The sequence below is a fragment of the Antechinus flavipes genome, chromosome 4, assembly GCF_016432865.1.
Source record: "Antechinus flavipes isolate AdamAnt ecotype Samford, QLD, Australia chromosome 4, AdamAnt_v2, whole genome shotgun sequence".
NCBI lineage: Eukaryota > Metazoa > Chordata > Mammalia > Dasyuromorphia > Dasyuridae > Antechinus > Antechinus flavipes.
Window position 1 is genome coordinate 292,963,382 of NC_067401.1, and position 27,646 is coordinate 292,991,027.

Below are 27,646 nucleotides of genomic sequence, written 5' to 3' on the forward strand. Positions count from 1 at the left end.
TTTATCTATGAAAGCTTATCAAGTAAAGTAGAGTAGGTACTGATACTTTTACAATATGAATACTAAGTTAAAAAAAGTTCTACTATATTTGAATAATGATTTCTAGGGGATTCATTAAAATCAATAATACAGGTACTTCTATATCATACTATGGTCAGTTCAATTTGAGGTATATGAACTCAATAAGATACCCAAAAAATTTTCAAACCAACTGCAATCAATCTCATCACCCCCAATGAAACCCAATATACAAATTCTATGTAACCCTTGTACTCTACCCTGTCTACCCAAATTTGACAACATATTACAATGAAAAACGAAAGACAACCCAAGTACAATTTGTTTTTTAATAAAGATAATTACAAAAGATGGAAAATCAGCTCAGAAAGGCAAATTACTTCTTTAATAGATCAGTTTTTAGACATAACATAATAACTCACATCAATTTTAAATACTATCACATAAAGCATGGTGGAGAAAGAAATTTTGCATCATAATTAGAAAAACTCACAATACAACTTGCCAACAACCAAAAAAAAGCCATTTTGAAAATAAATACGGTCCATGCCAAGTAGTACAAAATGAAGTCAGCAGTCTCTTTTGAAAAGAAACCTGTATTTTTTTTTCCTCCCAATATTTTCCCAATTTAAACTTTTTCCTGAAATTGGTGTGAGGCTCTCTAATTCAAGGATTGCTGAGCTGTTCCGATTTGGTTCTGTTCAAAAGGCAAAATATAAAAGTGGCACAATTTTAGTTTAAATGCACTTTGACTAAACTAACATTTATTACTATATACAACAAAACAAATATTACAGTGGCAGAAAACATCTGTCTATTTTTTGTTCATTTAGTTCTCATTAAATTTTGAGAGCTAGGATTTGGTATAGTAATTCATTTTGTAAAGTCTAGCATCAAGAGCTGATGGTTGATGTAGATGCTTTCTGAATATATGATACCAAAAATTCCTTAGTTGTATCATCATTCTTAGAATATATTAATTTGGCTAGGTTATCTGAAACTTAACCACATTTAACTCGTAAGAGATTCAATTAGTACTGGGTTACCCTTTGGTGTCTGTCTTTTCACCACTGTTGTCCTTGGACTTCTCCTCTTCTTTAACATCTAAAAATAAAAAAATCAAAAGAAATATACAATAAATACAAATAGCCTACACAGGAAAGCTCAGATCTTAAATGAAAGAAAAAAGAAAGAAAACAATCCTATGGCCTCTTAATACTGTCACTGAATAAATACAAACTTTTAAAGTTCTCAGTAGCTGAAATCTCACAATTTTTATACCTACATCATTTATGTCTTTTTTTTTGGGGGGGGGGCGGGGGGCGGGGGAGAGGGCTGAGACAATCTGGGGTGAGTGACTTCCCCAGGGTCACACAGCTAGGAAGTGTTAAGTGTCTGATCTCAGATTTGAACTCAGGTCCTCCTGACTTCCACTGCACCATCTAGCTGCCCCACATCACCTATGTCTTACTTAACTTACTTAACACTCAAGTGATCAAAAAATAAAATAAACAAAAATTGCACTGTGGAAGATAAGAGTAAAATGTTAAGTCACTATCATCAAGCTAATATTCTACAAATAATATTTACATTATATAGTTGCAGATGCAACACCTACATACCCGTGTGTGTGTGTGTGTGTGTACATACACACACACACACACACACATAAATTACCTTTTGTTCTCCATTTGATAAGAGTGCTTAGTGCAATATTGTGTGCACACAATAAATGTAGATTGAAGATATAATAATGAACACTGTTGATTTGTTTCAATTTCTCACTTTATTTTGGTTTTGGAGACTATGAATTGTTAAAATGAGATGATCTATAGTTGTTTGGGTTTTTTCACCACACTTTTTGGCCAGTTATTTACTGAACACAAACCCCTATTTAAGTACTGCTGTAATTAAGTTCACATCCCTTCAAAGATGAAATATAACTCCTTAGCCAACCTATCATTTGCTAGATTTTAAAGACCAACAACTAACCTGCTTTCTTGTCCTCTGTTTCCTTTTTATCTTCTTCTATTCTTGCTTTCTTTGCTCCTTTCTTATGATCAGCCACATTTCTACGCCCTCCTTCCCCTTCATCCTCAGAATCTGAAAATTCTTCATCACAAGCTATCCGTTTGTCAGATGCTCGAACTGAAACACAATGTAAAGATAAATATTACATTTTGTCCAAGAGCAATATAAAATTTGTGTTCATTATATTCCATTAACCATTTAATCTATTATAATATAATTATATATATGTATAAATAACACAAAATACCTATTAAACTAAAGCTAAAGCTAAAAGGGCACTTGAAATTTCAGAATTGGGCCATGTTTCTCTCTCAATAAATACTAAAACATACTTTATTTATCAGGGAGAAAACAGTTAAAGGGAACAAAAAGAAATCTGAAAAATTTAGAGATTTTAAAAATATATCTTACAATGAGAAATATTTTTACATTGCTATGCCACACCAGCTATTATTATTATTATTTTTAAAGATAAAAAAGGTATAATGCCAAGAAGGGCTTTAGACATCAAAAAAGGAGATCTTCAATATAGTAATACATGTAAAAGGTTAGCAGCAGAAAACCTTTTTGAATATCCAAAATCTTAAAAAAATATACAATAGTTTGCTAAAACATCTATTTTCTGATTAAGCATAAATTCTTTTAAGTAAGTTTTGAATCTTTATAAAGACAATGCAACTTAGTTTTTCAGTAAGAAGAAAGCTATTTTTTCTAAGAAAGAAAAATATTTTAAGAATTCAATCTGTATCAAAGTTCTTGGTATATAAGCCACTTTCAAATAGCTTAATAATTGCTTGAATAACTAAGAAAACCACTAAACCAAATACAATTTTCATAACATTTGATAGCATTAGCTTACTAGAAATTCGTTTGTCTGGATCTTCTCCATCTTCATCCCCACTGTCTTCATGAACAGCATCTTCAGGGATGGCTTGCATCTGTACACCAGGCGCATGAGGTAACATGCGCAAGTTTTCAAATAAACGTTGTCTATATTGTACAGGGAACAGTCATTCAAATAATTCATTTTTTTTTACTAATCCCTAACATATTTCAAAAGAATTTTGAGCAAGAAAATATGCAATCCTTTAAAGCTTGGGTACCTATAAATTCATGGACTAAATGGTTATATTTTTCTACCAAAATGGAAAATTTTCTAGCATTCAAATTTCAAAGAAAGTCATTCAAAGTATGCAGAGAAATTGTACACGCAAGGGTCATACTAGGTTACAAATAGGAAATTCAAAATACCTGAGTTCAAGTCAATACTTATTTAATTTTCTTTCCTTCTTTTTGAATGACTTAGCTATAATTCAACTGATAGATTAATATGTACTTCATTCTTGGAATTTCAAATTATTTTTTTAAAAAAAGGAAACAATGGATCTGTATGATTAGTCCCATGATGTAAAATCCAATAATTTTTAAAAATACCAAAACTAAATAAAATTTAAAACAAGTAAAAATCTTTTCAAGTAAAAGCCTTCAAGATGATGCTAAAAACAGATTTACCCAATATTTTCTATCAATACCATGGTAATATTCAAAATAAAAATTTATAGATTGGAGCATACTCTTTAAAAAATTAGATTCAGATTTATTATATATTAACTACATCAAGAATAGGCTTTTTTTTAAACAAAGTAACATCAAATTTTTGAAAATTTTCTTTTATTGGTCTTCTAATATCCTTATTATGTGGAATTTACACTGAAAATAATAAAATTATAAGAAAATTATCACCATGAATTCAACTAAACGGTTATATTTGCAGCTAATATTGCCAATTTAAAACAGTATAAAAGAGAATGGGAAAATCTGACACTTAGGCAAGTATTTACCATCAAAAAGCAATCATTAGTTTGTTTCATTAATGAATTTCATTAGGAAGCAATTTCATAATGTTTACATCAAAGTTATACCAGTATAAGAATAATGTTAAATAATGAAACACTGAAATTGTTTCAAAACAAACATAAAATAATGATTTAAATCTATTACAGTGGTAAAATTTTTACTGAACTTTGTTGACTTCAAGTGGACCAGTGTTTCAATATTTTTTCAAATTTCAATGTTTCAATATTTGTTATTATTTTTTCTAAGTTTAATACTAAAGTCTAGTTAAGTTAATATTACTTAAGGACTATTTGTAAGCATCTTCAGATATTTCATTGTTTAAGTTCACAATTGCTAGAATTTACACAGAGAGGTCCTATCTGAAAGCCAGAATCTCAACACTTGCAATCTCAAAAGAAATACAGCTAAACCTGTACTTCAACATAAATCCTTTAAGGATATACTGAAGAAGTAAGCATCTAACTACTGAGTGAGGAAGAAAGCAATATATTCTGATAGGATTCATTCTAGGTTTGAATAGTTGATTCTGTTGTTAATTAAGTGTAATTCTGTCTCTTTGCAACCGCTGTCCATTGTTCTTGCCTCTAGCAAGAGACAGAATAAGTCAAAAGTCTTTCTAATCATTTAGATATATTTCAAGATATCTACTAGTTTTTCATAGTTAAATGTTGCTCTTAATTTGTCAGTCCCACATCTTTTCTCTTCTATCTATATTTATATATAAAAACATATACATATGCATTTTTTCTCTCTAAATGTACATGTAGACACAATGTATATACAGTTTCCTCAACTTTTTAATGTAGTCTAGAGTACTACAATGCATCAATGTTTTATTCAATAATGAGGTTCAAAGATCTTAAAACCTGGACCTAATTCAACCAAGAAGTTAGAGCTTATAGTTGCCAAATCCAAAACTGGACTAGGTGTTATGTGCCAGATTATATTAAAAAGTAATATAAGACTTATGTTTACTTTGATATTAATAATAAATCTTAACCAGTGAGAAAGATAATAGTATTCTCAATGTCACTTAGTCAAAATAACATCTTTAAGTATGGACTAGATGCCCATTTGTCAGATATCTTATTAAGGGGTTTTATATTTTACTATGGGTTGAACTAGATGATCTCTAAAGATTTTTCCAATTCTGAGACTCTCTGAAAAAAAAAGAATGTTTTTAGAATGACAGTTTAATGATATTATATATGATGAAAAAGTAAAAAATGGAAATATAAACAGAGTTCATTAACTGATGCCTAGATTTTACAATACAAAAGATACTGTGAAAAATGTTTGCATGCATATGTGTCAAAAGTTTTATTTTTATCAAATATTTAACAAAATAAACTATTTCAATCACTACTTACTTAATTTTCTCCATGTACTCTGGAGTATTCTGATTTGTCATATTTGATGGACTAATGTGCAATTTAAAATCTGGTCCAAAATACTCAAAGTAATCGTTGTATGGCAACTCTATTGAAAACAACAAAACATTTTATAGTTAAAAAGCTAATCTTTAAGACAGAAATAGTGAACATCCACCAAACCTAGAATTTAAAAATAGTTCTTAGAAAGTTACAAGAATAATCAGGACTACATACAGCAGACTAAGTACCAAACAAGACTACACAAGTGAAATGCAAAAATATAGAAAATACAGCAATAATTAATTTCAATACTTAAGTCTATGTCTTCCATCAAGAGAAATCTGAGCTACTTTAGTCACTATTCCTGTTCAACTCAGGAATACCAGCAAAACTTGAACAAGTTGGGCATGTTGGAGAAAAAGAGAAAAGGATGCAGGCGAGACTAGACATGATTTCACATTAGGATAGGGGATTTTTAGAAAGAAAACTACTTCTAACGATTCAGTTGTCTAAAAGCTTATAGGCAGAGATTAAATGACTTACATTGTGGTTGTGTGAGTATCAAGAAAAATGGCTTGAATTTAATCTTATTGACTTCGAGGTCAGTTCTTTAGCCAGTGTCAAAATACATCCCTTCTTTCATCTATGCCCCTGCCCCTTTTTTTTCCAAGTTAACTGAATATGAACCATTACTACATTTGGTTCAAAAAGTATCAATTAAGTATTTACTATGTACAAGTCATTGTTAGGGTCTGAGAATATAAAGATAAAATGAAAAAAGTCCCTCAAGTGTTTTGAAATGTAATAACACATTATTTTCATTGAACAAAGTACATAATTACGACACAACTTACAAGACAGTTTACAACATCCAACACTATGAATCATTCATCAAACATTTATTAAAACTTGTATAGGAAAGAAACAACACGCAGAGAAGACTACATAAAATACATACAAATAAACACAAAGTAACAAGAGATAAGGTAACCAACACCAGGAAATCAGAGTAGGATGGTGTAGGATATGGTGCTTGAGCTTGGCAAGGAGTTGGGCATTCTAAGAGGCACAGCTGTTAAGGGAGTACATTCCAGGGATAGTACACACAGCCTGTGCAAAGGCAGGGAGAGAAATGACAGAAACATAAGGGATATCATGGAAGGACCATCTAATCTAACTCCCTCATTTTATAAATGAGTTGTTATGATGTCTTGACTTGCCTGGCAGGCAGAGTTGCACAAAGTCTTGATTCAAGTCCAGTGGCAGACAAAAGTTAAGACGATTGGCAATAGCCTGGGAATCAGCGAATGACCTTGGCATCTTTGATGCTTACTAACTAAGCTTTCCATAGTGCTTGTTTCAGTCTCTTGGCCAGTGGAATAAACTGTTCTTATCTGCCCATTCTGCCAAGGAATCTTCACATGCTTGGGATAGAAAAACTCCTACCTCACCAACTAATATGAGACCTGTTGGTTAGCCACTGCACTGTCAGGAGTTAAGTGACATGTGAAAAACAAGATCAATTTGGTTGGTCCAAAGAGCATGTAAAGGGGAATGATGCATAATGCCAGAAAGGAGACTGCAGGCAGGCTACAAAGGACTAGGGAACAGAGACAGATACCCAAGATGGAACTTTGGGGTAGAACACAAGAGACAATTTACCACATGAGACTGAGAATAAGCAGACAGTAGGAGAAAAGAAAAAACTGTCAGGAAAAACTAGGAAAACTCAGGAAAAATACCTAGGAGAGGGTAATGACCTTTCTACTTTTAGAATATTCTTATACTTTACTCCCATTTATAGTCTAAACACTAACTTATTCTTCATATTTGTTCTCCATCTGTCTCTGAACCTTTCCACAAGTTGTCTCATATATCTAGTTTGAAATGTTTCTCTTCAGCTCCACTTCTTTTCCCTCTCCCTATTCTAATAATTCCCATTCTTTTATGCTAAGCACTTTCTAGATTTGAACTCAGGTCCTTTTGACCCCAAGTGCAGTGTTGCATTCAATTGCACTTCTGAACTTGTTGTTCTTGGGCTATTTTATATAAACCTAGCCTTTCAACTCCAAAATCAATTCCTCCTGGAATGAACATCAAATCAAATAAACTCTGCCACTGTTTCTATAAGGATTGTGCTGATATATTCCCTATGGACCCACTTACCATCCCAGTTAACATTCTGAACCAAAAAGCTACACCTGCTCCTGGTCTCCTCTAAATATTTGTTATTTTACCCAATTAGAATTTAACCTACTTTGAAGATACAGACTTCCTTTGCTTTTGTACTTGTATCCCCAGTATTTAGAACATCTTGTCATACAGTAAATGCTTTTATATACATATATATAAAATGTACCTACTTATTTTCATGTTTGTGGGAAGAGGGGGAAATAAAATAATGACCTGCATTTACATAATGTCTTAAGGTTTGCAAAAAAGATTTATATATATTTTCATTTGAAAAATTATTTTTAAATTCAATTTTGCTTCATTCATATATTCTTCTGTTTACTAAAAATTATTTCTTACTGGCAATTATTTTACAAATAAATTCTACAGCACTCCAGTATCCTTTATTAATGGTAAAGAGAATGGCAAAACAAATGTGTATTCTTCCTGTTACACCACAATGACAACTCTTCAGTCATATTCATCTTCTAACTCAGGAATACTTAATTTGAGATCTGTGAACTTGTTCTCTTTTACTATCTTGATAACTGTATTTCAATATAATTGATTTCCTTTGTAATACTATATATCTTACTTTATACATGTAAAAATGTCATTCTGAGGTGTCTATAAGCTTCCCCAAACTTCCAAAGATGTCCATAACTTTATTTATTTGTTTGCTTACTTATTTATTTGTTTCTTTATTTATTTTTGCTGGGGCAGTTGGGGTTAAGTGACTTGCCCAGGGTCACACAGCTAGGAAGTGTTAAGTGTCTGAGGCCAGATTTGAACTCCGGTTCTCCTGACTTCAGGGCTGGTGCTCTATCCATTGCACCATCTTCTGTACAAAGATTAATCATAAATAATTTTCTCATTTTCACTGTTAAACTGGGTAGTAATACTTGCCATTTGGAATTTCACAATCTAAGGCAACAGCAGTTTCATATGTCCAACAACGGGCAACATTACGGATTGTGTATCCACCTCCTCCAAGCATCAAAAGGGGCAAATTGAAAGTTTTTACAACTTCTACACATTTAGCATGACCTAACACAAAGATAGAAAACATAAATTAGCAGTTTTATTTACAAAGTAAACTATAACATTATTTAAAGAAAATGTAAACAATCAAAATAATCAAAATGTTTTTCAAATATTATGTAGACCTTACTGGGATTTTTTGGTTTCTTTAAAATACTTCAAACACATACGTATGTTAGAAGCAATTTCTTCTGCTTCAAATCAGAGGTGAAAGTACCCCCAAACATTGTATCCTAATTGTATCTAACCAGGAACCCCTTCAACAGTATCTCCAATAAATGATTAAAGCATTCCATTTGCCTTTGGGACAATGCGAAATTGTATTGTTTATATGGAAAAATACTGACACATCATTGAACACTCCACTGTTCCTAGGCCAGGGTTTGTTAACCAGGGGTTTGTGAATGTTTCCAAAGTTCTTACTGATATATTTTATGTACTTTTTTTTTGGTAATATGACTGTAGTTTTTTCTAGTACCTAAACTTCTTCACCTTTTTCCAGAGTATCCTATTGTAACAGTATTTTTTAAAAAACCTTCCCTGCCAAAAGGGGAAAAATGTCAGCATAATTGATCAACAAAATGAAAATGTTTGAAAATATGTATAATACATAATACTAGGGGAGGCTATTTTGAGAAGGAAGTAGAATATTTTCTCATTTCTCTTTGAAGTCAAACTTGCTCTTTCTAGTTTTGAACGTTTTTTTTTTTTTTTTTGGCTGTATTTCTCTCCCCACATCTGCACTGTTAGTAATTAGGCATTTTTCCCCCTTATCTCTGCTTGACTGCATTAATTTATATAGATTCTACACTTTTCTGAATTCACATGTCATCTAACAGAACATTGATATTATATTCACAAACCCTGATCAATGGGCATACATGATTTCCAATTCCTTGTTCCTTCCAATTCCAGTTTCTCAAAAAGTGTTATAATTATTTTAATGTATATTAGCATTTTTCTCTTATCAACAACCACCTTGCAAACACAATCCTAGTTGTGGGTTCTCTGGGTCTAAAGTTTGAACATTTTTGATAATTTTATTATTTACATAATTCCAATTTCATTCCAAATGGGCTGTACTGATTTCACAGCTCCAACAATGTGCTACTGCCTTCCCACAATTCCTTTAACATTAACTTCTCATCTTTTATTTTTTGCTATTTTGAAGGGTGAACTTTAGGGTTGTTTTGATTTTCATTTCCATTATTAGTTATTTGGAAATTCTTTTGACCACTTATCTTTTGAGAAATGGCTTTTGATCTTGCTTATGTACAGAGGTATATATATGCCAACTATTTATGTATCCCAGCAAACTCTTTATCAAAGAAATTTGACAGTTTCTTATGTATTCACTAAGCTGATCCAAGGTGCATTTTCTGTGTGTAGTTTTTCATCTTCATATAATCAGTTAATCATTTCATTTTTTGTCCTAACCATCTTGGTTAAAAATATTTGTTATGCATAGCTGTGAATGGCATACAATCTGCTTGTCAGTATATATCATGAAATATAATGCCAAAATCTAATTTCTGACAGAATGATTTCTAGTTTCCCCAGATTATTTTTTTAAATTTGAGTATGATCTATTGCTCATCCTGCCATCTGAAGGAGGGGAAAAATTGGAACAAAAGGTTTGGCAATTGTCAATGCTGTAAATTACCCATACATATAATTTGTAAATAAAAAGCTATTAAAAAAGTCACTTTAGTGACTATTAAAAAAATAAAATAAAATTTGAGTGTGAAATTCATTCCTAAGAAATTTGTTTTCTTATTTATCAAATAGATTTATTATGCTGTACTGTTGGATTCTTTCATATTGTTTCACTATACTTCTATTTTAAAATAGTTTCTTTATAAGATAGTTTAAATTGTGGAAGTACTACTCCCTCTTTCTTTATGCCCGTTTATCTCCCTTAATGTTATAAAATAATTTTAGAAAAAAGAATTGATTTCTGAGTACCACAATGTACCCCTTAGTTAACTTCATTAGTATAGAATATTGCAAATTAACTGGTGACAAATATTACACTGGCACAGTGCTTAACATTCTAGCTATAAAGGAGTACTTTGTAATTGAACCTATAGAAGTATTTTGTGTGCATTTGTAGAATGATCCCTAGGTACTTTGTAACTTCCTTGGACTTACTATTAATTCAGAAACACAGTTGATTTTTTAGTCTGAAACTGTACTTGGGTAGCATGGTCTGTCAATTCAATTGTGTCTGAGTATGGTTACATTTTGAGGTTTTTTGGCCATGAGGAAGAAATAGTTTCTCATCTCCTTCTTTAACTCATTTTACAGATGAGATACTGAGAAAATGTTAAATGACTTGTCTAGGGTCACAGAGCCAATATGAGGCCAGATTTGAACTCAGAAAGTTGAGTCTTCTTGATTTCAGGGCTGGCATGGTTTCTCTTGCATCACCTCACTGAAGATACAAGTAAATAGGGATCCTTATGTCTTTAGTTTCCTTAGTGCCATTTCATAACATTTCCAAACTATGTCAAATAATAGTAGGAATAGTAGACACTACTTTTATAATCTTGTATGTAACTGGAAAAATTTGAAAAAAAAATTTCTGCTGTTTATGCTTGCTTTTAAACATTTTATGACATTAAAAGGCCCTCTATGCCCATTATTTGCAAAAGTTTTAGTATAAATGAATCCTATACTTTGTCAAAGGCTTTTCTAACATTTACATAATGTGAAGTTTTAAATGTTTTTATTATGAAGTGTTTCCCTCATGTTGAAAACATCTTTAGATCTGTTGTAAATCTAATTCCATCACAATTTCTTAGATAAAACATTGGAGTATGGCTGAGTAGGTTTTATTCCAATTTTAAAAATCAATATCCACTAACAATATCATTCCGTTATTGCTTTATCATTTTTTGATTTACCTTAGTATTTCAATTCTTTCCAAAAAAAAATGTGGTAGGATATATATATTTTTTAATTTTAAGAAGTAACATGGTTTTTAAAAAAGGTGAGAGAAATCTGCAAATCCATAAGGAACAGTTTTTTCTTTTGCAGCTACTCCTATTTTCTAAGATGGAATTGCTAAAAAATCATTATTTGATTTCCTGTTAAAGAAATGACAGGAATAATAATTTCCTAATTAATTTTAAAACTATCCCTGCTTCTTTCGTGTTGTTTTATAAGCACATTACTTCTGTGTCAATTTAACATTTTATTTTGATTTGTAATTTCACTTAATTTATTTGCTTTTTTGTTAATTCGATTTTTGCTGCCATCTTTTTAATCAGATTGGCTAAAGCCCTACGAACCTATACATCTTTTCAAAAAACCAAGTTTCAGTTTGATTATTTCTATACTATCTTTGTAGTTTATTTAGAGCTTAATTTTGGTATCTTGTATATTCATTTTAGCTTTGACTTTCAAAAGTGAATTAGCTTATTAATATTCCCCTTCTATTTTGTTTTCAGAAATATTTTTCTTCAAGTATTGCATTCAGCTATACCCCAGAAATTTTGGCAAATCATTTTATATTCTCTCTCCTTCCAATAATTGTTTCCATAATTTGTTCTTTAACTCACTTGAGGATTCTGTTATATCCAGTTGGCTTTGTATTGTGGTCTTGGAATTGATTTTTTATCACATTATGGTATATAAATACTGTACCACATTTTACATTTGCAGTATCTCCATGCCTTAATGTGGTAAGAAATACGTATACACATTAGCAGATGCACTTAGAATTCATGTTAGTCTTTTAGCTGTTTTTTCCAGCTAAATGTTCAATTTCTATTTTCCATTTCATTTCTCCCTTAAGCTTATCTAAATATGTCTTGTCACTTATGTTACTATGACCTCTTGCAGTTCAATCAATTTTTCTTTTTTGAATTCAGATGCAAAGTTATTTGAAGCACATGAGTTTAATAGTAATATATGACAATTTTTAGTATAATGTAGTTTTACTATTTTTTCCCTGATGTACTTACTTTAACTGACAGCATGACCTCAGCTCCTGATGTTCAGAAATTTACCTAATGCAATATATTTTTTACAAACAAGTTTCTTGTAAGCAAAAGATTATGAGGTTTTATTTTCTTGCACCATCTATCATTTTCATTGGGTTCTTTATTTTTGTTATTCCATTTCCTAGTTTTGGAGTATTTCTTAAGATAAGGATGTTTAGACAACTAAAACTTCAAATTTTTCAGCTTAAATAGCTCATCTGAATACTTCAGGTATGACCATTATAAATGGAGACCATTTTCTCTTATCTTTTCTTTTAACTTCCTTTTTGAGGGGGATGCTCATGACATAATTTGAGATTATGCAATTATACTGGTAGTCTTTTTGCTTATGTCCATCATAAGCATGGAAGAGCAAAATGACCAGGAATCTCATGAAATGATTTTTTATGGATCCATTAGATGAAAAACTACTGATTACTTTGACAAGAATCTTGCATTCTGAACACCTAAAATAAAAATTATCATTTATCTAAAAAAAAAATTTACATCACCTTGTTCCAAGAATTCATAAACCTAGTGATCAGACTAATTAATGTTCAGCCTCCTAGACTTAGGCTGGTTCTCAGACAGCACATCTAATTTGCTCTATGAATTGAATATTTCCAATGTGCAAAACATCCAAAACCAACTTTTTTTCAAGAACCTGAGGTTACTCTCAAAAGGATAGGTGTCTACAGAGTAGAGATTCAGCATCAGATAGTATATGACTAAATTTACTATTTTCAAAAGAAAAAGTGGATCTATGATTAGTCTGTATAAACAAAGAATATTGATGTGACTTGAATAAACCCAGATTATACGTTCTTCTTATAAAAATAGAAATTACTGCTTTAATGTTTTCTTGGTAGCAGTCTTTAAGAAAACCTTTTGTTTTATTAACTCAAAAAATTTAGAAATCTACGTGGATAATCTTTTCAATGATTCAGACTGCAATCCTAAATTTAGGTTTCTGTAACAGGCCCAGTTTCCCTGATCCAGCTTCTTTTCTCCACCAATATGGGGAAGCTTTACCTATAAGAAGACAAAGCTTTGTTATTGATCCCAGCTTCCATGATGCAGGTTCATGGTAACCTAAAAGCATAAAAAGTCTTAGCCATGTGGAATTTAATTCTCTCTGATTCAGATGCATTTCTTCTGTGTTAAGGCAAAAGAAATTTTTTGTCAAATGTTCAATGGCTTACAAGTCTTCCTAAATGAACCTAAGCTAAGAGTGCTGGTGTTAGAAGAACACCATAAATAACATAGTTTCAATACACTGGGATGTGTTTAGGTTAAATTGGGAGAGGAATCCTGCAAATATAGGGGAGGTGATTGGGCTACTATGGGGCTCTGTTTCAAAAGCCCTCCTGATAATGTATTTCTATATAGTATAGGAAGCAAGCTCCTGCTTATGCAAAGGGACTAAGTTCAGTGGATGCTAAAGAAGGTTGCCCAGGAATGGTAAATCAAGTTCAAAATCCCTGTTCTAAGTTGGATTAACAGCAGAAGACTGAAAGTGAACTGAAATAGAATAATTAAGTGGTTAGAAAGAATTCTAAGCTTTTAGGAACATGAAATGAAAGCCAAGGCTCAACCAGTATCTGATTAAATAAAATGATCTCTTCTGATGGGAAGAAGACTGATGATTTGTGAGCCCCCTCCAGGAACTCACTTTATGGCAGCTGGTAGTGAGCAAATTTTTTCTACCCATGAACTGGGGTGTTTGCAGAAGTTAAAAAAGAAACCTAAGGAATCCCTGGAATACTATACCCAGCCTGTCTCAAGTGAAAGGAGATCCTACCTTCTCAGTGGAACCTCAATTGAAGGCCTCAGACTTTAGCTAAGAGTCTCCCCAGACTCATAACCACACAAGAACTGGCTGATCAACTGGTGAAACTTAAGCAGCGGGTTGGAATAGATTATGGCTCAGGCAATACTATTACTTCAAATAAGAATGCTGGGAATTGAGGTCATATCAGAGGCCATCACCCTGCTAGGTAGGCAGAAGAAATAACATTATCCTCAGAGGGAGCTTGGAAAAAGCCTCTGAAACATGAGGTTGATAAGAAAGCAACTAATGGCCAGCTGAAGGGAGTTTCAACAAAACTGTTCAAGGAAATCAAGAAAACAGGTACCAACAGTCCTTCAGGTCCACGCTAAGGTATCCTTTAAAGCACTTGCTTCAATGAGATTATTCAGAGTGAAGTTACAGAGTACAGACCCCGTACAGAAGGGGACTGTAACTTCAGTACCTATGCAAATCTTTTCAGCAATCTGCAGGCACTTAACTCTGGGTAAGATGGATGAAAATGTTTAGTCACATGCACTCATGCAGTTACTACCACAGTGGATCTGGTCCCCCAGGGGGCAAATGGAGGTGAAAGGTATTTCTCCTCAAATGATGGAGATTAAGGAAGCTGGTTCACTTTGTTAAACTAACTCCCCTTACACAGCCTTGTATCATTTGAGAGGAAGGTAGAAGATACTTGGGAGCTTACAGGTAAAAAAGTTATCAAATCCATTTCTGCAGCTGTTCCTACCCTATCAGTATTGTAGACGAGTTCCTTAGGACCAGGGTGATCATTGACATGGGGTAATCAACTTTGCCAATGTTCTTTTCTCTATTTCTGTGACAGAGATTGGTCAAGAGAGATTTGCTTTCACCTGGAGGAATCCAATATAATTTCACCATCCTTCCTCAGGCTTTTTTCATTTTTTCTTGTCCTATCATGCTGAGATGAGCAAAGACATAGGAAGATCTGAAAAGGTATTGGTGATCACCACTACACTGATGAAGTAATGTTTATAGGACCAAAGGAAGCCCATAAAGGACAGAGGTGGGATAAGAATCAATCATAAAGTAATCTAGAGTCCAGATTGCTCAGCTGAATTTTGGAGAATACAGCAGGTAGCAAAAACCCAGAGGATTCCAGGTGAGTCTGGAATAAGCTATGGACACTTATTTTGAAGAATCTATATTTCCTATTTGTGTATCTTGATGGCCCCTCATTTATATTCACCTGAAAATCTGCCTCTTTCAAATGGATTTCCAAGCAGGCCACAGCCCTGGAAAAATATAAAGTAAGCTACCTTATAGTTTGGATCCTTATAGCTGTGGGAAGCTCATGCTTCTAGAGGTCTCTGTCCCTGAAGATTAAGATGAGCAGAACTTTTTGTGGCTACCAAAACATGATCAGAATAAGTGATTATTTGGCTTCTGGAACACAAAGTTTTCTAGGGAATCTTGTTACTACAACATTTTTTAAAGTCAGCTGTTTGCTTCTTTCTAGCACCTAATTGAGATGCAAAATGGTACCTCTTAATAAGAGACTTCTAAAGCTAAATGGAAATGGTCTGTTAGAAATTTTACTTGCTTGAATCCCTCTGATGTGAGTGTCCTTCAAAAGTGGATGATGACTATCTTTGGTATAGTCATCCAAAGACTAGTATAGTTTCCACTATTTTGTGGAGTAGCTAGGTGGTGCAGTGGATTCAGCACCAGCCTTGAAATTCGGAGGACCTGAGTTCAAATCTAGTCACAGAACTTAACACTTCATAGCTGTGTGACCCTGGGCAAATCACTTAACCCCAATTGCCTCAGCCCAAAAAAAGAAAAAAAAAAACAAAATAAAAAAGACCAATGCCTCCATCTGCTACAAGAGCCATCTGCAAATTGATTTCTGCAATCCCTAATCTTGTAACACAAACACCTCAGATAATGAGGATCCTTATAAGTCCATTCAGTAAGCAAGAAGATCTTCATCTATGTTGACTTCTGAGTGGTGACCATAGGTTTGACCAAGTTGTTTGGAGTCTGCATAGGTATGGACAATCAAAAGCTCTCCCTTTTGGAATCTTCCCTCTGCATACAGTTATTTGTGGGGCATATCACCACCCATCAGAGACAATATATGCTAAATCACCAGTGTGAAACTGTGATAAGAAAAGTAGAGGTTAGGGAAAAAGTAGAGATACACATATCAAGTCAAACACCAGGGAAGTGATTCCATGTTATGTGGGGCACAGGACTATATGTTCTATATGTGCAAGGAGCACAGCCTCAAGTGACACTCAACTGATCTCTAACTCTCGCTTCTCAGGGAAAAGAAGTTTGCTTCTGATGATCAACAGTTGAATCATTATGCAACTAATTGCTAAAGTGAGGTGTCCAACTCTGTCTATAACAATTCAATGACACTCTAGTTCTAGTCCAATGGGTTTCTGGCATCCAAATTCCAGGACACTTACCCAATAAGAATGGACTACTTTTGGACTTTCTCCCAACTAACCCTCCCTGACCTTCCCTTCCCAGTGCAGAGATGCCCTGGTCTCAAGTGCTTGCCTTCTCAAAGGATACCATCTCTCTTGAGAAGGAGCTTATGTTCCCCTCAACTGGCAAGCTTTCCTTCCTCTGGGATATTTTGGGCAGCTCCTTCTGGGAAGGAGAGAGTTTTGGTGGGAGAATTCTTGCTTTCAAATGGTATTGGAGAACTGATACCATCACTACAGTGGTATATTGGAGTGTTCATAACTACTGGGTAGAAAAAGGATTCCTGAGTTGACTTGGTGGTACCCACAATATGAATCAGATTTTAAAACTTGAGACTTGGTCTTCCTGAAGGAAGGAGGAAGGGATTAGGATCTCTTATTAGTGTTTACCTCCATGTTTTTGTTTCTTTTTCTTCCTCTTTTTTCCTTTTGCCCTTTAGTACTGTGCAGCAAAAATCTTATAAGCATTAGATGGTAGAAGATCCTTTAGAAGATCCTTAAGACCCTGAAACTAAGCAGTTATGTTTTCCTGCATAGCTTCTTTCCTCCCATCCAAAACAAGAAGAACATTACTTTAAAAAGACAAAATCAACTTGATTGGCCTAGGTAATTAACTCCTGCTTCTCTGATGTTTTATTTTCCCCCCACCCCTCTCAAGGTATGTCAGGACAAAAGCTGTCCTGAGACTTGATTTGCCCTGGTTTCCATGTTGAAGATTCACGGTCAAGTAATGACACTCTCTCAGGGAATGTTTAGGACAAAAGCCATGTTGGGACTTGATTAGCCCTGGATTCCATGCTGCAGATTCATGTCAACTAATAACACCAAAAAGTGCAAGTCATGTGGAATTTAGGCCTCTCAGTCTTGATGGGTGCCTAGGACCATACCCTGATGACCTGGTGATCAGACGAGTTTCCATGAGGAGGTGAGGGAAGCCAGTTCTACCAAAGCCGAAGACTAGTATCACTGTATCCTTGGTTGCATATCCTTACTGTGTTAGGGCAAAGTAAATCTCCTTTTGTTTAATGATTTATGAATGACTTGTGTGTGCTCAAATTAGAACCTGAACTAAGAGTGCTGACATTAAAGCTGTACCCTCCAACAGTCTTTGAGAGATGTTGTGGTTGAAGAATTCACTCCATCCTTTGAGGATGAGCACCTTTCAAGTTTAGTTAAGGTGAACCTCAGAAAAGAGACCAACCTCAAAGTCTTTCTAGGGTGATAACAACTACCAAAGATTATATTCCATTGGCATTATCTTTACACTATGACCAAGTGAGTTTACTGAAAGACTAATAATAAATTAATTTTCAAAATGACAATAGGCAAAAAGTCTAGTGACCAAATAGTTGTTACTTTATATTATGCATGTATAAGCGTATATGTGTGAAAACTACCCTCCCATCCTTATCTGGAAATACTGTGCTTTAAAATAGTTACCTTTGACAGTAAGATTGAAACATCCAAGTCTATCACCAGATAATGAATCTGCACCACACTGCAACACTACTGCACTAGGCTGATACATCTCCATCACTTTTGATATTATCTATATGGAAACAGAGGATATCAAAGGTTAATCCCTTTCAACACATAATAAAACAAAATGGATGAGATTTGGCATAAATAATACTTACTGGTTTAAATATCTGCCCATAGGACTCATCATCTATACCATCTCTCATTGGAAAGTTGACAGCATAGTACTTGCCTTTTCCTGCACCAATGTCCTAAAAATGCATAATTAAGACTTAGAAAATTTTTCTAAACAAACACTATTAAACTTATCCATTAAACAAATTGTTAAAAATCTCATAACGTTTATTTAAAGGACAAAGTGACAAAATTAAAATCTGACATAATTACTAACAAATATCAGTATCATAGGACATGGAAAGAAAAAACAGCATCTAGGCATCCAAAAGCTTAGTAAATGATTGTAACTATGGACAAAAAAACATCTAGCTGAAATTTGGCATTTACTACAATTATCATTGAATGCAATAAAACAGAGTAGTATTATGAATACTCATGGCTTTGTCACTAAAAGATACAGCTGGACATTTATTAGGCAAGTCTGCACCAAGGAGCCATTCACCACCAAATAAAGTTATGTACTCTCATACTGATGACCTAGATATAATGCAGTTTTCTAGTACTATCTACAATTGTTTGTAGATCAATATATGGAAGGAGACATGTCATTTTGTTTGATAAAATTGTATAAAACTCAGCAGTTCAAGTGAGAATTATAATTACATATAAGGCAGTGGCCTTTGCAACACAAACAGGGATCAGGCTATGAGTGTAGATAAAGTTCCAACATGTCTAATAGTTGAAGCAATAGTTGAAATCTGTTATTTAATAATGGCTACCATTAATATAGTGCTTTCAGATTGCAAAATATCTTACCTGTATCACACCTCATTTGATTCAAAAACCATAGAAGGTAGTGATATAATTATTCTAATTTTATAGTTGAGGAAATCAAGGTGGAACGAGATTAAATGGCTTGCCTAAGGAAGGAACTGAACTCAATTCTTCCTAATTGCAGATCCAACACCACAGAGGTGTCTCTATAAATTCAAAGTTTTTTTTTCTTTTTTTTTTCTTTACTGCTAACAAATTAAGTAATGATACAGCTCATGTGCCGTCTTATAAGATCTATGAGTAAAGATGGGGATATTCGTGAGAAATGTTGGGAGTTAAAAGTGGTTGGGTACATTAAATGATTAGATATAGGTGGGTAACAAAGAATTGAGAATGACCACTCAGTTGCTACATCGGGTGAGTGGGAGGACAGTGGCACCCTTAACAGTAATAATGAAATTAAGGAAGTTAGAAAGAATAGAGGGATGGATTGTGAGGATACAAGAGATCATTTACTGAGACTCACCTAAGCAAAATAAAGAGAAAAAGAGGGCCCAAGACAGAGTCTTGAGAAACTAATATTTACTAAAGTAATCAGATAAAGATCCAGTAAAGAAGACTGAGAAGGGTTAGACAAAGAGGAAGAGAGATAGAAGAGAGCAGCAAAAAGAAAACTTAAAAAACAAGAAAATATCAAGGGAAAGAGGGTTATCAACTGTATGAGAGATGGCAGAGATCATGAAAATGAGGATTAAGATAAGGCCTATGGATTTTGCAATTAATTAATTAATTTATTTATTTTTAAAAATATATTGTATTTTATTTTACAATAACTTTATATTGACAGAATCCATGCCAGGGTAATTTTTTTACAACATTATCCCTTGCACTCGCTTCTGTTCCGATTTTTCCCCTCCCTCCCTCCACCCCCCTCCCCTAAATGGCAAGCAGTCCTATATATGTTAGATATGTTGCACTATATCCTAGATACAATATATGTTTGCAGAATCGAACAGTTCTCTTGTTGCACGGGAAGAATTGGATTCAGAAGGTAAAAATAACCCGGGAAGAAAAACAAAAATGCAAATAGTTTACATTCATTTCCCAGTGTTCTTTCTTTGGATGTAGCTGCTTCTATCCATCATTTATCAATTGAAACTGAGTTAGGTCTCTTTGTCAAAGAAATCCACTTCCATCAGAATACATCCTCATACAATATCATTGTTGAAGTGTATAATGATCTCCTTGTTCTGCTCATTTCACTTAGTATCAGTTCATGTAAGTCTCGCCAGTCCTCTCTGTATTCATCCTGCTGGTCATTCCTTACAGAACAGTAATATTCCATAACATTCATATACCACAATTTACCCAGCCATTCTCCAATTGATGGGCATCCATTCAATTTCCAGTTTCTAGCCACTATAAACAGGGCTGCCACAAACATTTTGGCACATACAGGTCCCTTTCCCTTCTTTAGTATTTCTTTGGGATTTAAGCCCAGAAGTAACACTGCTGGATCAAAGGGTATGTACAGTTTGATAACTTTTTGGACATAGTTCCAGATAGCTCTCCAGAATGGTTGGATTTGTTCACAACTCCACCAACAATGCATCAGTGTCCCAGTTTTCCCGCATCCCCTCTAACATTCATCATTATTTTTTCCTGTCATCTTAGCCAATCTGATAGGTGTGTAGTGGTATCTCAGAGTTGTCTTAATTTGCATTTCTCTGATCAATAGTGATTTGGAACACTCTTTCATATGAGTGGTAATAGTTTCAATTTCATCATCTGAAAATTGTCTGTTCATATCCTTTGACCATTTATCAATTGGAGAATGACTTGATTTCTTATAAATTTGAGTCAGTTCTCTATATATTTTGGAAATGAGGCCTTTATCAGAACCTTTAACTGTGAAGATGTTTTCCAGTTTGTTGCTTCCCTTCTAATCTTGTTTGCATTAGTTTTGTTTGTACAAAGGCTTTTTAATTTGATATAATCAAAATTTTCTATTTTGTGATCGGTAATGGTCTCTAGTTCATCTTTGGTCACAAATTTCTTTCTCCTCCACAAGTCTGAGAGATAAACTATCCTATGTTCCTCTAATTTATTTATAATCTCATTCTTTATGCCTAAGTCATGGACCCATTTTGATCTTATCTTGGTATATGGTGTTAAGTGTGGGTCCATGCCTAATTTCTTGCAATTAACTTTAGAGAGAACAGTTTTGTTGAAGAATGGAGCTGGAAGCCAGACTGCAGAGAATTGAAAGAAAAGGAAAGGAAGATACAAACAGGCTTCTCAAGAAGTTAAAACTATGAAAGAGAGTAAACAGAGAAAATAAGAGTAATGAGGTTACAGACATGACAAGTTTTTTAAGGATAGAGTAAACTTAGGTGTGAAATGACTATAAGGAGGGATTAAAGATTAGTGAGAGAGTGGGGAAGATAAAAGGAGCAAACTGTTGGAGAATACAGGATGAACTCAGATCTGCTTTTCCAGTAAAGGAATTTGTCTTGCCCAAAAGAAAGAAGGGCTACCTCTTCATCAGAGATAGGAATGAAGAAAAAGACAGTGACAAAAGGCATCTAAGTAATATGAGAAGAAAAAAGTCTTAGCAAATGGCCTTAGATAACATTATATAATGTAAATCTATGGAACTAGTAACTATAGCTTTGGGATTTTTTTCAGCTTCTTTCAAAAGCATATTAATAAAAGGGAAGAATAAACAGAAATTTCATTTTGTGAACTAGGAAGTATAGAACACTTGTGGGGGATGGCACTATCAAGGATAAGACCACTTCTGTGTGTAGCTGAGGTAGGGTAGAGCAAAAGGTTGAGAAACTAGGAAGTTAGGATGTTTTGCAAGAGTATCAGTATGTATATTGAATTCCCCTAGCATAAAGACATGAATTTCAGGAGACAAAGATTAAGAACTGGATATTTTAATAAGGCTAGAAATAGAGTGATAAGAAGCAAACAGTTACCAGAATGTTAAGTAAAATAGTAAGATATTCAATTACTTTTTATAACAAGTAAAATAAAGTCAGCTTTATAAAGCTTTAACACTTCTACAACCTAGGAATCATATTACTCTTAGAATTTGGATTTTTTTTTCATGCATTCCTAGAAATAATGGTTCTCATTTTTGACCTAATTCAGTTTTCTTGAAAAGTGATTTTTAAATGTAAATTATTTTCATGGAATAATACACTAACATTATAATACAACATTCTTTTTGCAAATATCTTTACTTCATAAATGTATGTAAAAAGATAATGAAGGGGGAAAAAAAGATTTTTTTCTGACTGATACCCTCTTATCCATTAAAATGTTACAGCTCCCTAATACTTCCAGAAACAAATATAAAATTCTATATTTAGCTTTTAAAACCCTTCACAGCCTGGAACTTTCTACCTTTCCAGTTTTCTTATACCTTACTTTCCTTCATATTACTCTAAATACAATGACACTAGACTCCTTTATTAATCAAGATATTCTCACTCCCAACACTAAGTCTTCAGTGATTCTCCCCCATTTCTGAAATTCTTTGCCTTTTCACATGTGCCTCTGGATCTGACTTCCTTTAAAAGGTCAGAGCTAAAATCCTACCTCCTGTAAGAAGTCTTTCCTGATTCCCCCTTACTGTCAGAGAAGCCTTCCCTTTCTTAATCACCTTGAATTTATCCAGTAACCATCCTGTAAATACAGTTTTATATAGTTTCTACAATTAGAATGTAACCTCTTTGAGAACAGAAGTTGATTTAGCCTTTCTTTGTTAGTGCAAAGCCTGCCACAATGCATGGCACATAGTAGGGCACTAACAAATACCTAATGACAATGTATAAAATATTTATTTCTATGTAGAAATTTACCAAACTAGTTACTTCAAAACCACACAAAAATACTGAGTTTAAAAAATAGCTACAATCCCAATTTAAGCAAAAATGATGAAAAAAATGAAGTAATGAGCAACAACCACCTATTAATATGGTTTTACTTGCCTTAATGAACATGATGGACATGCCATCATTGTGTTTGTTGCAGCAAACATGAAAGGATATCTTAGATCATCAGTTCATGAACTAGAAAGTATAGAAGTATGGATTAAAATACAAACATTTCTGGATGAAAATAGCTGATAACACTTTATGAATCCTTTTTGTAAACTACAAAGCCCATTAATGTTTTGAAAATGTTTTAAAAAGGGGGGGGGGGTGGAGTTGTCAATTAAAAAGCCTTGGAAGAAAAGTCTCGTACATTTGGAGTTGCTTCAAACCTTGGTAATGCATCTGGTTATGCTATTTGAGTTAAAAGGAAAGCTCTTTATGTCACTGTTGTTCACTGCTTTTAACACTGACACACATTAACAAGTCTTCCAACAAGCTTGAAAGAAGTTTTGTCAATAGCCAACTTAATCAGAAGTAGGTCTTTGAATCATATTTTAAAAAGAGTCCGTCTAGAAATGGGGACAGAAAATGAAGTGCCATTCTACTGTATTTGCAAAAGGACAAGTCTTGATGTGCTTGTTTGAACCAAAGGCAGCTGAAAGAAACAGAAAACACACTTGTGGGAACATTCTGAAAGAAATGATTTTTATTCACTGGTTGCTGTCCTGGCAGATATTTTTAACCATTAAAAATGAGATAAATCTTTCAATTCAAGTTCTTGAAATCCTCATTAGAGATATTACTGAAAAGTTTTCTTGGCTAAGTTGGTAGTAAAGAAGAAAGTAGAGGCCATACTCTTATAAAATCCCACATGCTGGAGAAAGTACTTTATTAAAATGGAGTAGAGTGAAATTCTGTTAATTTCTAAGAAAAGAGAAATCTTCAAATACCTGGAAACAATTAAAACTCTTTTAAAGTTATTTTTATTTTGACATTATAGTTGATCTTTGAAAATTGATATTCTAGTTTCTGATATAACCTCTATCAAAGATGCTTGCTTAGCTCAAACTTTCTACATTTGGAATTTAATTCAAAAAAGCACATCCTTCTCTCAAAATGCTCATAGTCCAGAGCAATCTGGAACTCTGCCTAATAGTCTATAAAACTATGTATACCCTTCGATCCAGCAGTGTCTCTATTGGATCTATATCCCGAAAATTTTAAAAGAGGGAAAAAGAACCACACATGCAAAAATTTTTGTAGTAGCAGCCCTTTTTGGAAGGAACTGGAAAATGAGTGAATGCCCATTAACAAGTTATGTTATATGCATGTAATGGAATATTATTGTTCTATTATAAGAAATGATGAGCAGGCTGATGTTAGAAAAGCCTGGAAAAGCTCACATGAACTGATGCTAAGTGAAGTAATCAGAACCAAGAAAACATTGTACACAATAACATTATGTGATGATCATCTGTGACTTGTTTGGCTCTTTTCAACAATAAGGTGAGTCAAGGCAATTCCAATAGACTTATGATGCAAAGTGATACCGACACCCAGATAGAGAACTATGGAGACAGAATGTGGATCACAATATAGCATTTTCACCTTTTTGTTGTTGTTTATTTGCTTGTTTCTTTCTTCTTTTTCATGGTTTTTTTCCCCTTTTGATCTGATTTTTCTTGTGCAACATGGCAAATATGAAAATATGTTTAGAAGAACCGAACATGTTTAACTTGCATTGGATTGTTTGCTATCTTGAAGATGGCAAACAGGGAGAAAAATTTGGAATGCAAAGTTTTGCAAAGATGACCACTGAAAAACTTAGCACATATTTGAAAAAAAAAAAAGATACTATTAAAAAAAATTAAAAAAAAGCAAAACAATTAAATACTAAAATAATAAAAAAAATACAATGGTGGAGATAATATGCAAACATCCATGAGCAAACAAGAAATAGATACAATAAACTGGACTTAACCCACAGGGCAAAGACATACCAGGGGTAGGGAATATCCAACCCACAGGCTATATAAGGCCCACAAAATCATTTGTTAGGCCACTGACAAACTAGATACAACAAACTCCCACTGCTCTGAGTTCTATAAACTGATAATTTGCTGATAATAAACTGCCCATAAACTGATAATAAACTGGCAGAAAAAAAGATGCCCCACCTTTGCACTACTATGAATGAGGATTAGAAAAGGCATATTTTAGAAAGTGGGATTTTTGCAGAGAATTGCTTGAAAGAAACCAGGAGATACAAATGAAGAAGGAAAGAATTTCAGGTAAGAAAAAAAGCCACTGAAAATGCAAAGAATTGGGAATTGGAAGTGAAATGTCTTATATGAGAAATAACAAGGTGATGGTGTTAAATTGCAGAATATTTGGAAAGGGGTAAGGAATAAGAAGAATGAAAAAGTAAGAAGGGGTAATGTCATGATAAATTTTAAAAGTCAAACAGAATTTTTTATTTGATCCTAAAGATAACAAGTTTAATGAATAGGAGATTGAAATAGTGAGAAAAGGCATTTTTTAGGGAGAACAATTTGAGTAGGGAGAAACTTGAGGCAGGGACACCAATGAGCAGGCTTCTGCAGTGGTCCAGGCACAAGGAGATGAGGGTCTATACTAAAATAGTGTAAATGTCAGAGGAAAGAAGGGATTCTATATGAAAAATTTTGGAAAGGCAGAATCAATTGAACTTAGCAACTAATTATAAATGTTGGTAACAATGCATACAAGAAAATGTAAGGAGTTTAGGATGAAAGCTAGGATGTGAGCTTGAGTAACTGGGAGGCTGTATTCCTTGGACACTAACATGGTAGATTTGGGAGAGAAGGAACAGAGTTTGAGAAAATTAGTTCAGATATGCTCCATTAAAAAAAAAATTCTATTTTCCTTTAATTTTCTGATTATGTTCTGAGAGAATAAGGTATTTCAGATAATCTCCAAAAATCTTTTTTTCTGATCTATTAACATAGAAAAGGAAAAAGAAAATAGAAGGATCTAAGCCAAAAAGGAGGTATGGTACTAATAAATATAGTCATGGTCAAATCAAATTTATATCAAGTAAAATATTTTAAAGTCACCTATACTAGTGGTATAGAATTCTACATACAATATGAAAAATGACATGACAGTTAAGAAAAAAAAAAAAAACAACTTTCAAACTAGAGAGCAAAAAACCTTACCAATGTTATTGCAGACTATAAACCCAAAATTTCTCATGAACACACACACATACACATATGTGAACATAGTATATATACATAATAAAAACTATCTGAGTTGTCTTTCAAAAGAAGATAATATTCTCAATAATTCACCATTTATGACTTTTGGGTTAAAGAAACAGTACCATCTTGTGGACAGATAAAATAAAAATCATATCTAGAAAGAAATATTTTAGATTTGAAGACTTCCAATCACAAAGAAACAATGTATACTAATTATTTTGATGCCCAAACATGCCATTTAAATAGTTCAACTTCATGAAAAAAGGAGAACAAAACAGATTTCGTTTAAAATTTATTAAATTCAACAAATATTTATTAAGCACTCACTGGCAAAGGTCCTGGAGACTGAAATAAAATATGGGCAATATAGCACCTGCCTTAGGGATACTCCATTTAATAAGCAATTATTACCTATTAAAATATAATCTATTTTTTCTTATCAAATAGCTCATGATTTGTGCTTTAATTCTATCAAAGCAGAAAGTTTCAGTCAATATACTAATTTAATCTACTGTATTAAAAGTATTTTGATTCACTTCTTTTCTGCCTAAAATCTAATGGGACCAAAAAAAGTTGTTAGCAAAAATAAACAGTCAAGAACACTGAGATGTTTAATTGATGAATGATATTCAAACAGGGAACAAAAATGATAATTGATGATGATAATTTGAATCCAATTCTGATTCCAAATCAAGTCTTCTTTCTACTTTACTAAACCATCTTTCAATATTAAAAATGGAACACTCAACTACTGGACAGCCAAAATGCAAAATAACATACATTTCATAGTATAATACTAAATAGTAACCAGTCTTTATAAATACTTGACAATATAACTCTATTAATCAGTTTATAATAGTAATCAATCTTTATAGACACTTGAACGCATAAGAGAAGTGCATGGAACAGCTAAAGATACCAGACTTCTGAATATTCAGAAACTGGACTAAAACCTTATTAAAAACAAATGCACTTTCATTTTCCTTTTTAAAATAACTTGATTCTTCTTTATTATTAATAAAGTTGTAAATAACAATATATTTTTCTGTGATACTAAAACTATTAAGATTCAAACTGGATAACCCAGTAAGACTGCACATGGGAATTGGCTGAAGGTTTTTGTACTAAAAAGATTTAGTAAGAAAAAAAAAACAACATTCACCCCATCCAGAGAAAGAAAAAAATAAAAAAGGAAGGAAGGAAGGAAGGAAGGAAGGAAGGAAGGGAGGGAGGGATGGAGAAGAGGGTAGGAAGGTAGAGAGGGAGGAGAGAGAGAGAAAGAAAAAGAGAGAGAGAAAGAAAGAAAAAGGAAGGAAGGAAAGAAAGAAAATGAAAATTAGAAATAGTTAATTACAATCATTTCAATTCAACTAACAAAAATCTTATGGCTACATCAGTTA

At 33.2% G+C, this 27,646-nt stretch overlaps 1 protein-coding gene across 1 annotated transcript in view; it reads right to left on the reverse strand.

Annotated features, from left to right (window-relative positions):
- Positions 1–333: 333 nt before the first annotated feature.
- The window catches only part of HDAC2 (histone deacetylase 2), a 53,275-nt gene continuing 25,962 nt past the window's right edge, over positions 334–27,646 (reverse strand). The window contains exons 7-14 of the mRNA XM_051997571.1: positions 18,385–18,477; positions 18,188–18,296; positions 8,358–8,498; positions 5,277–5,385; positions 2,909–3,039; positions 2,011–2,166; positions 1,065–1,122; positions 334–715 (exon numbers count right to left, since the gene is read on the reverse strand). Coding sequence (XP_051853531.1) covers positions 685–715; positions 1,065–1,122; positions 2,011–2,166; positions 2,909–3,039; positions 5,277–5,385; positions 8,358–8,498; positions 18,188–18,296; positions 18,385–18,477 — 828 coding nt within the window. The 3' untranslated portion in view covers positions 334–684. The remainder of the gene's footprint in view (positions 716–1,064; positions 1,123–2,010; positions 2,167–2,908; positions 3,040–5,276; positions 5,386–8,357; positions 8,499–18,187; positions 18,297–18,384; positions 18,478–27,646) is intronic.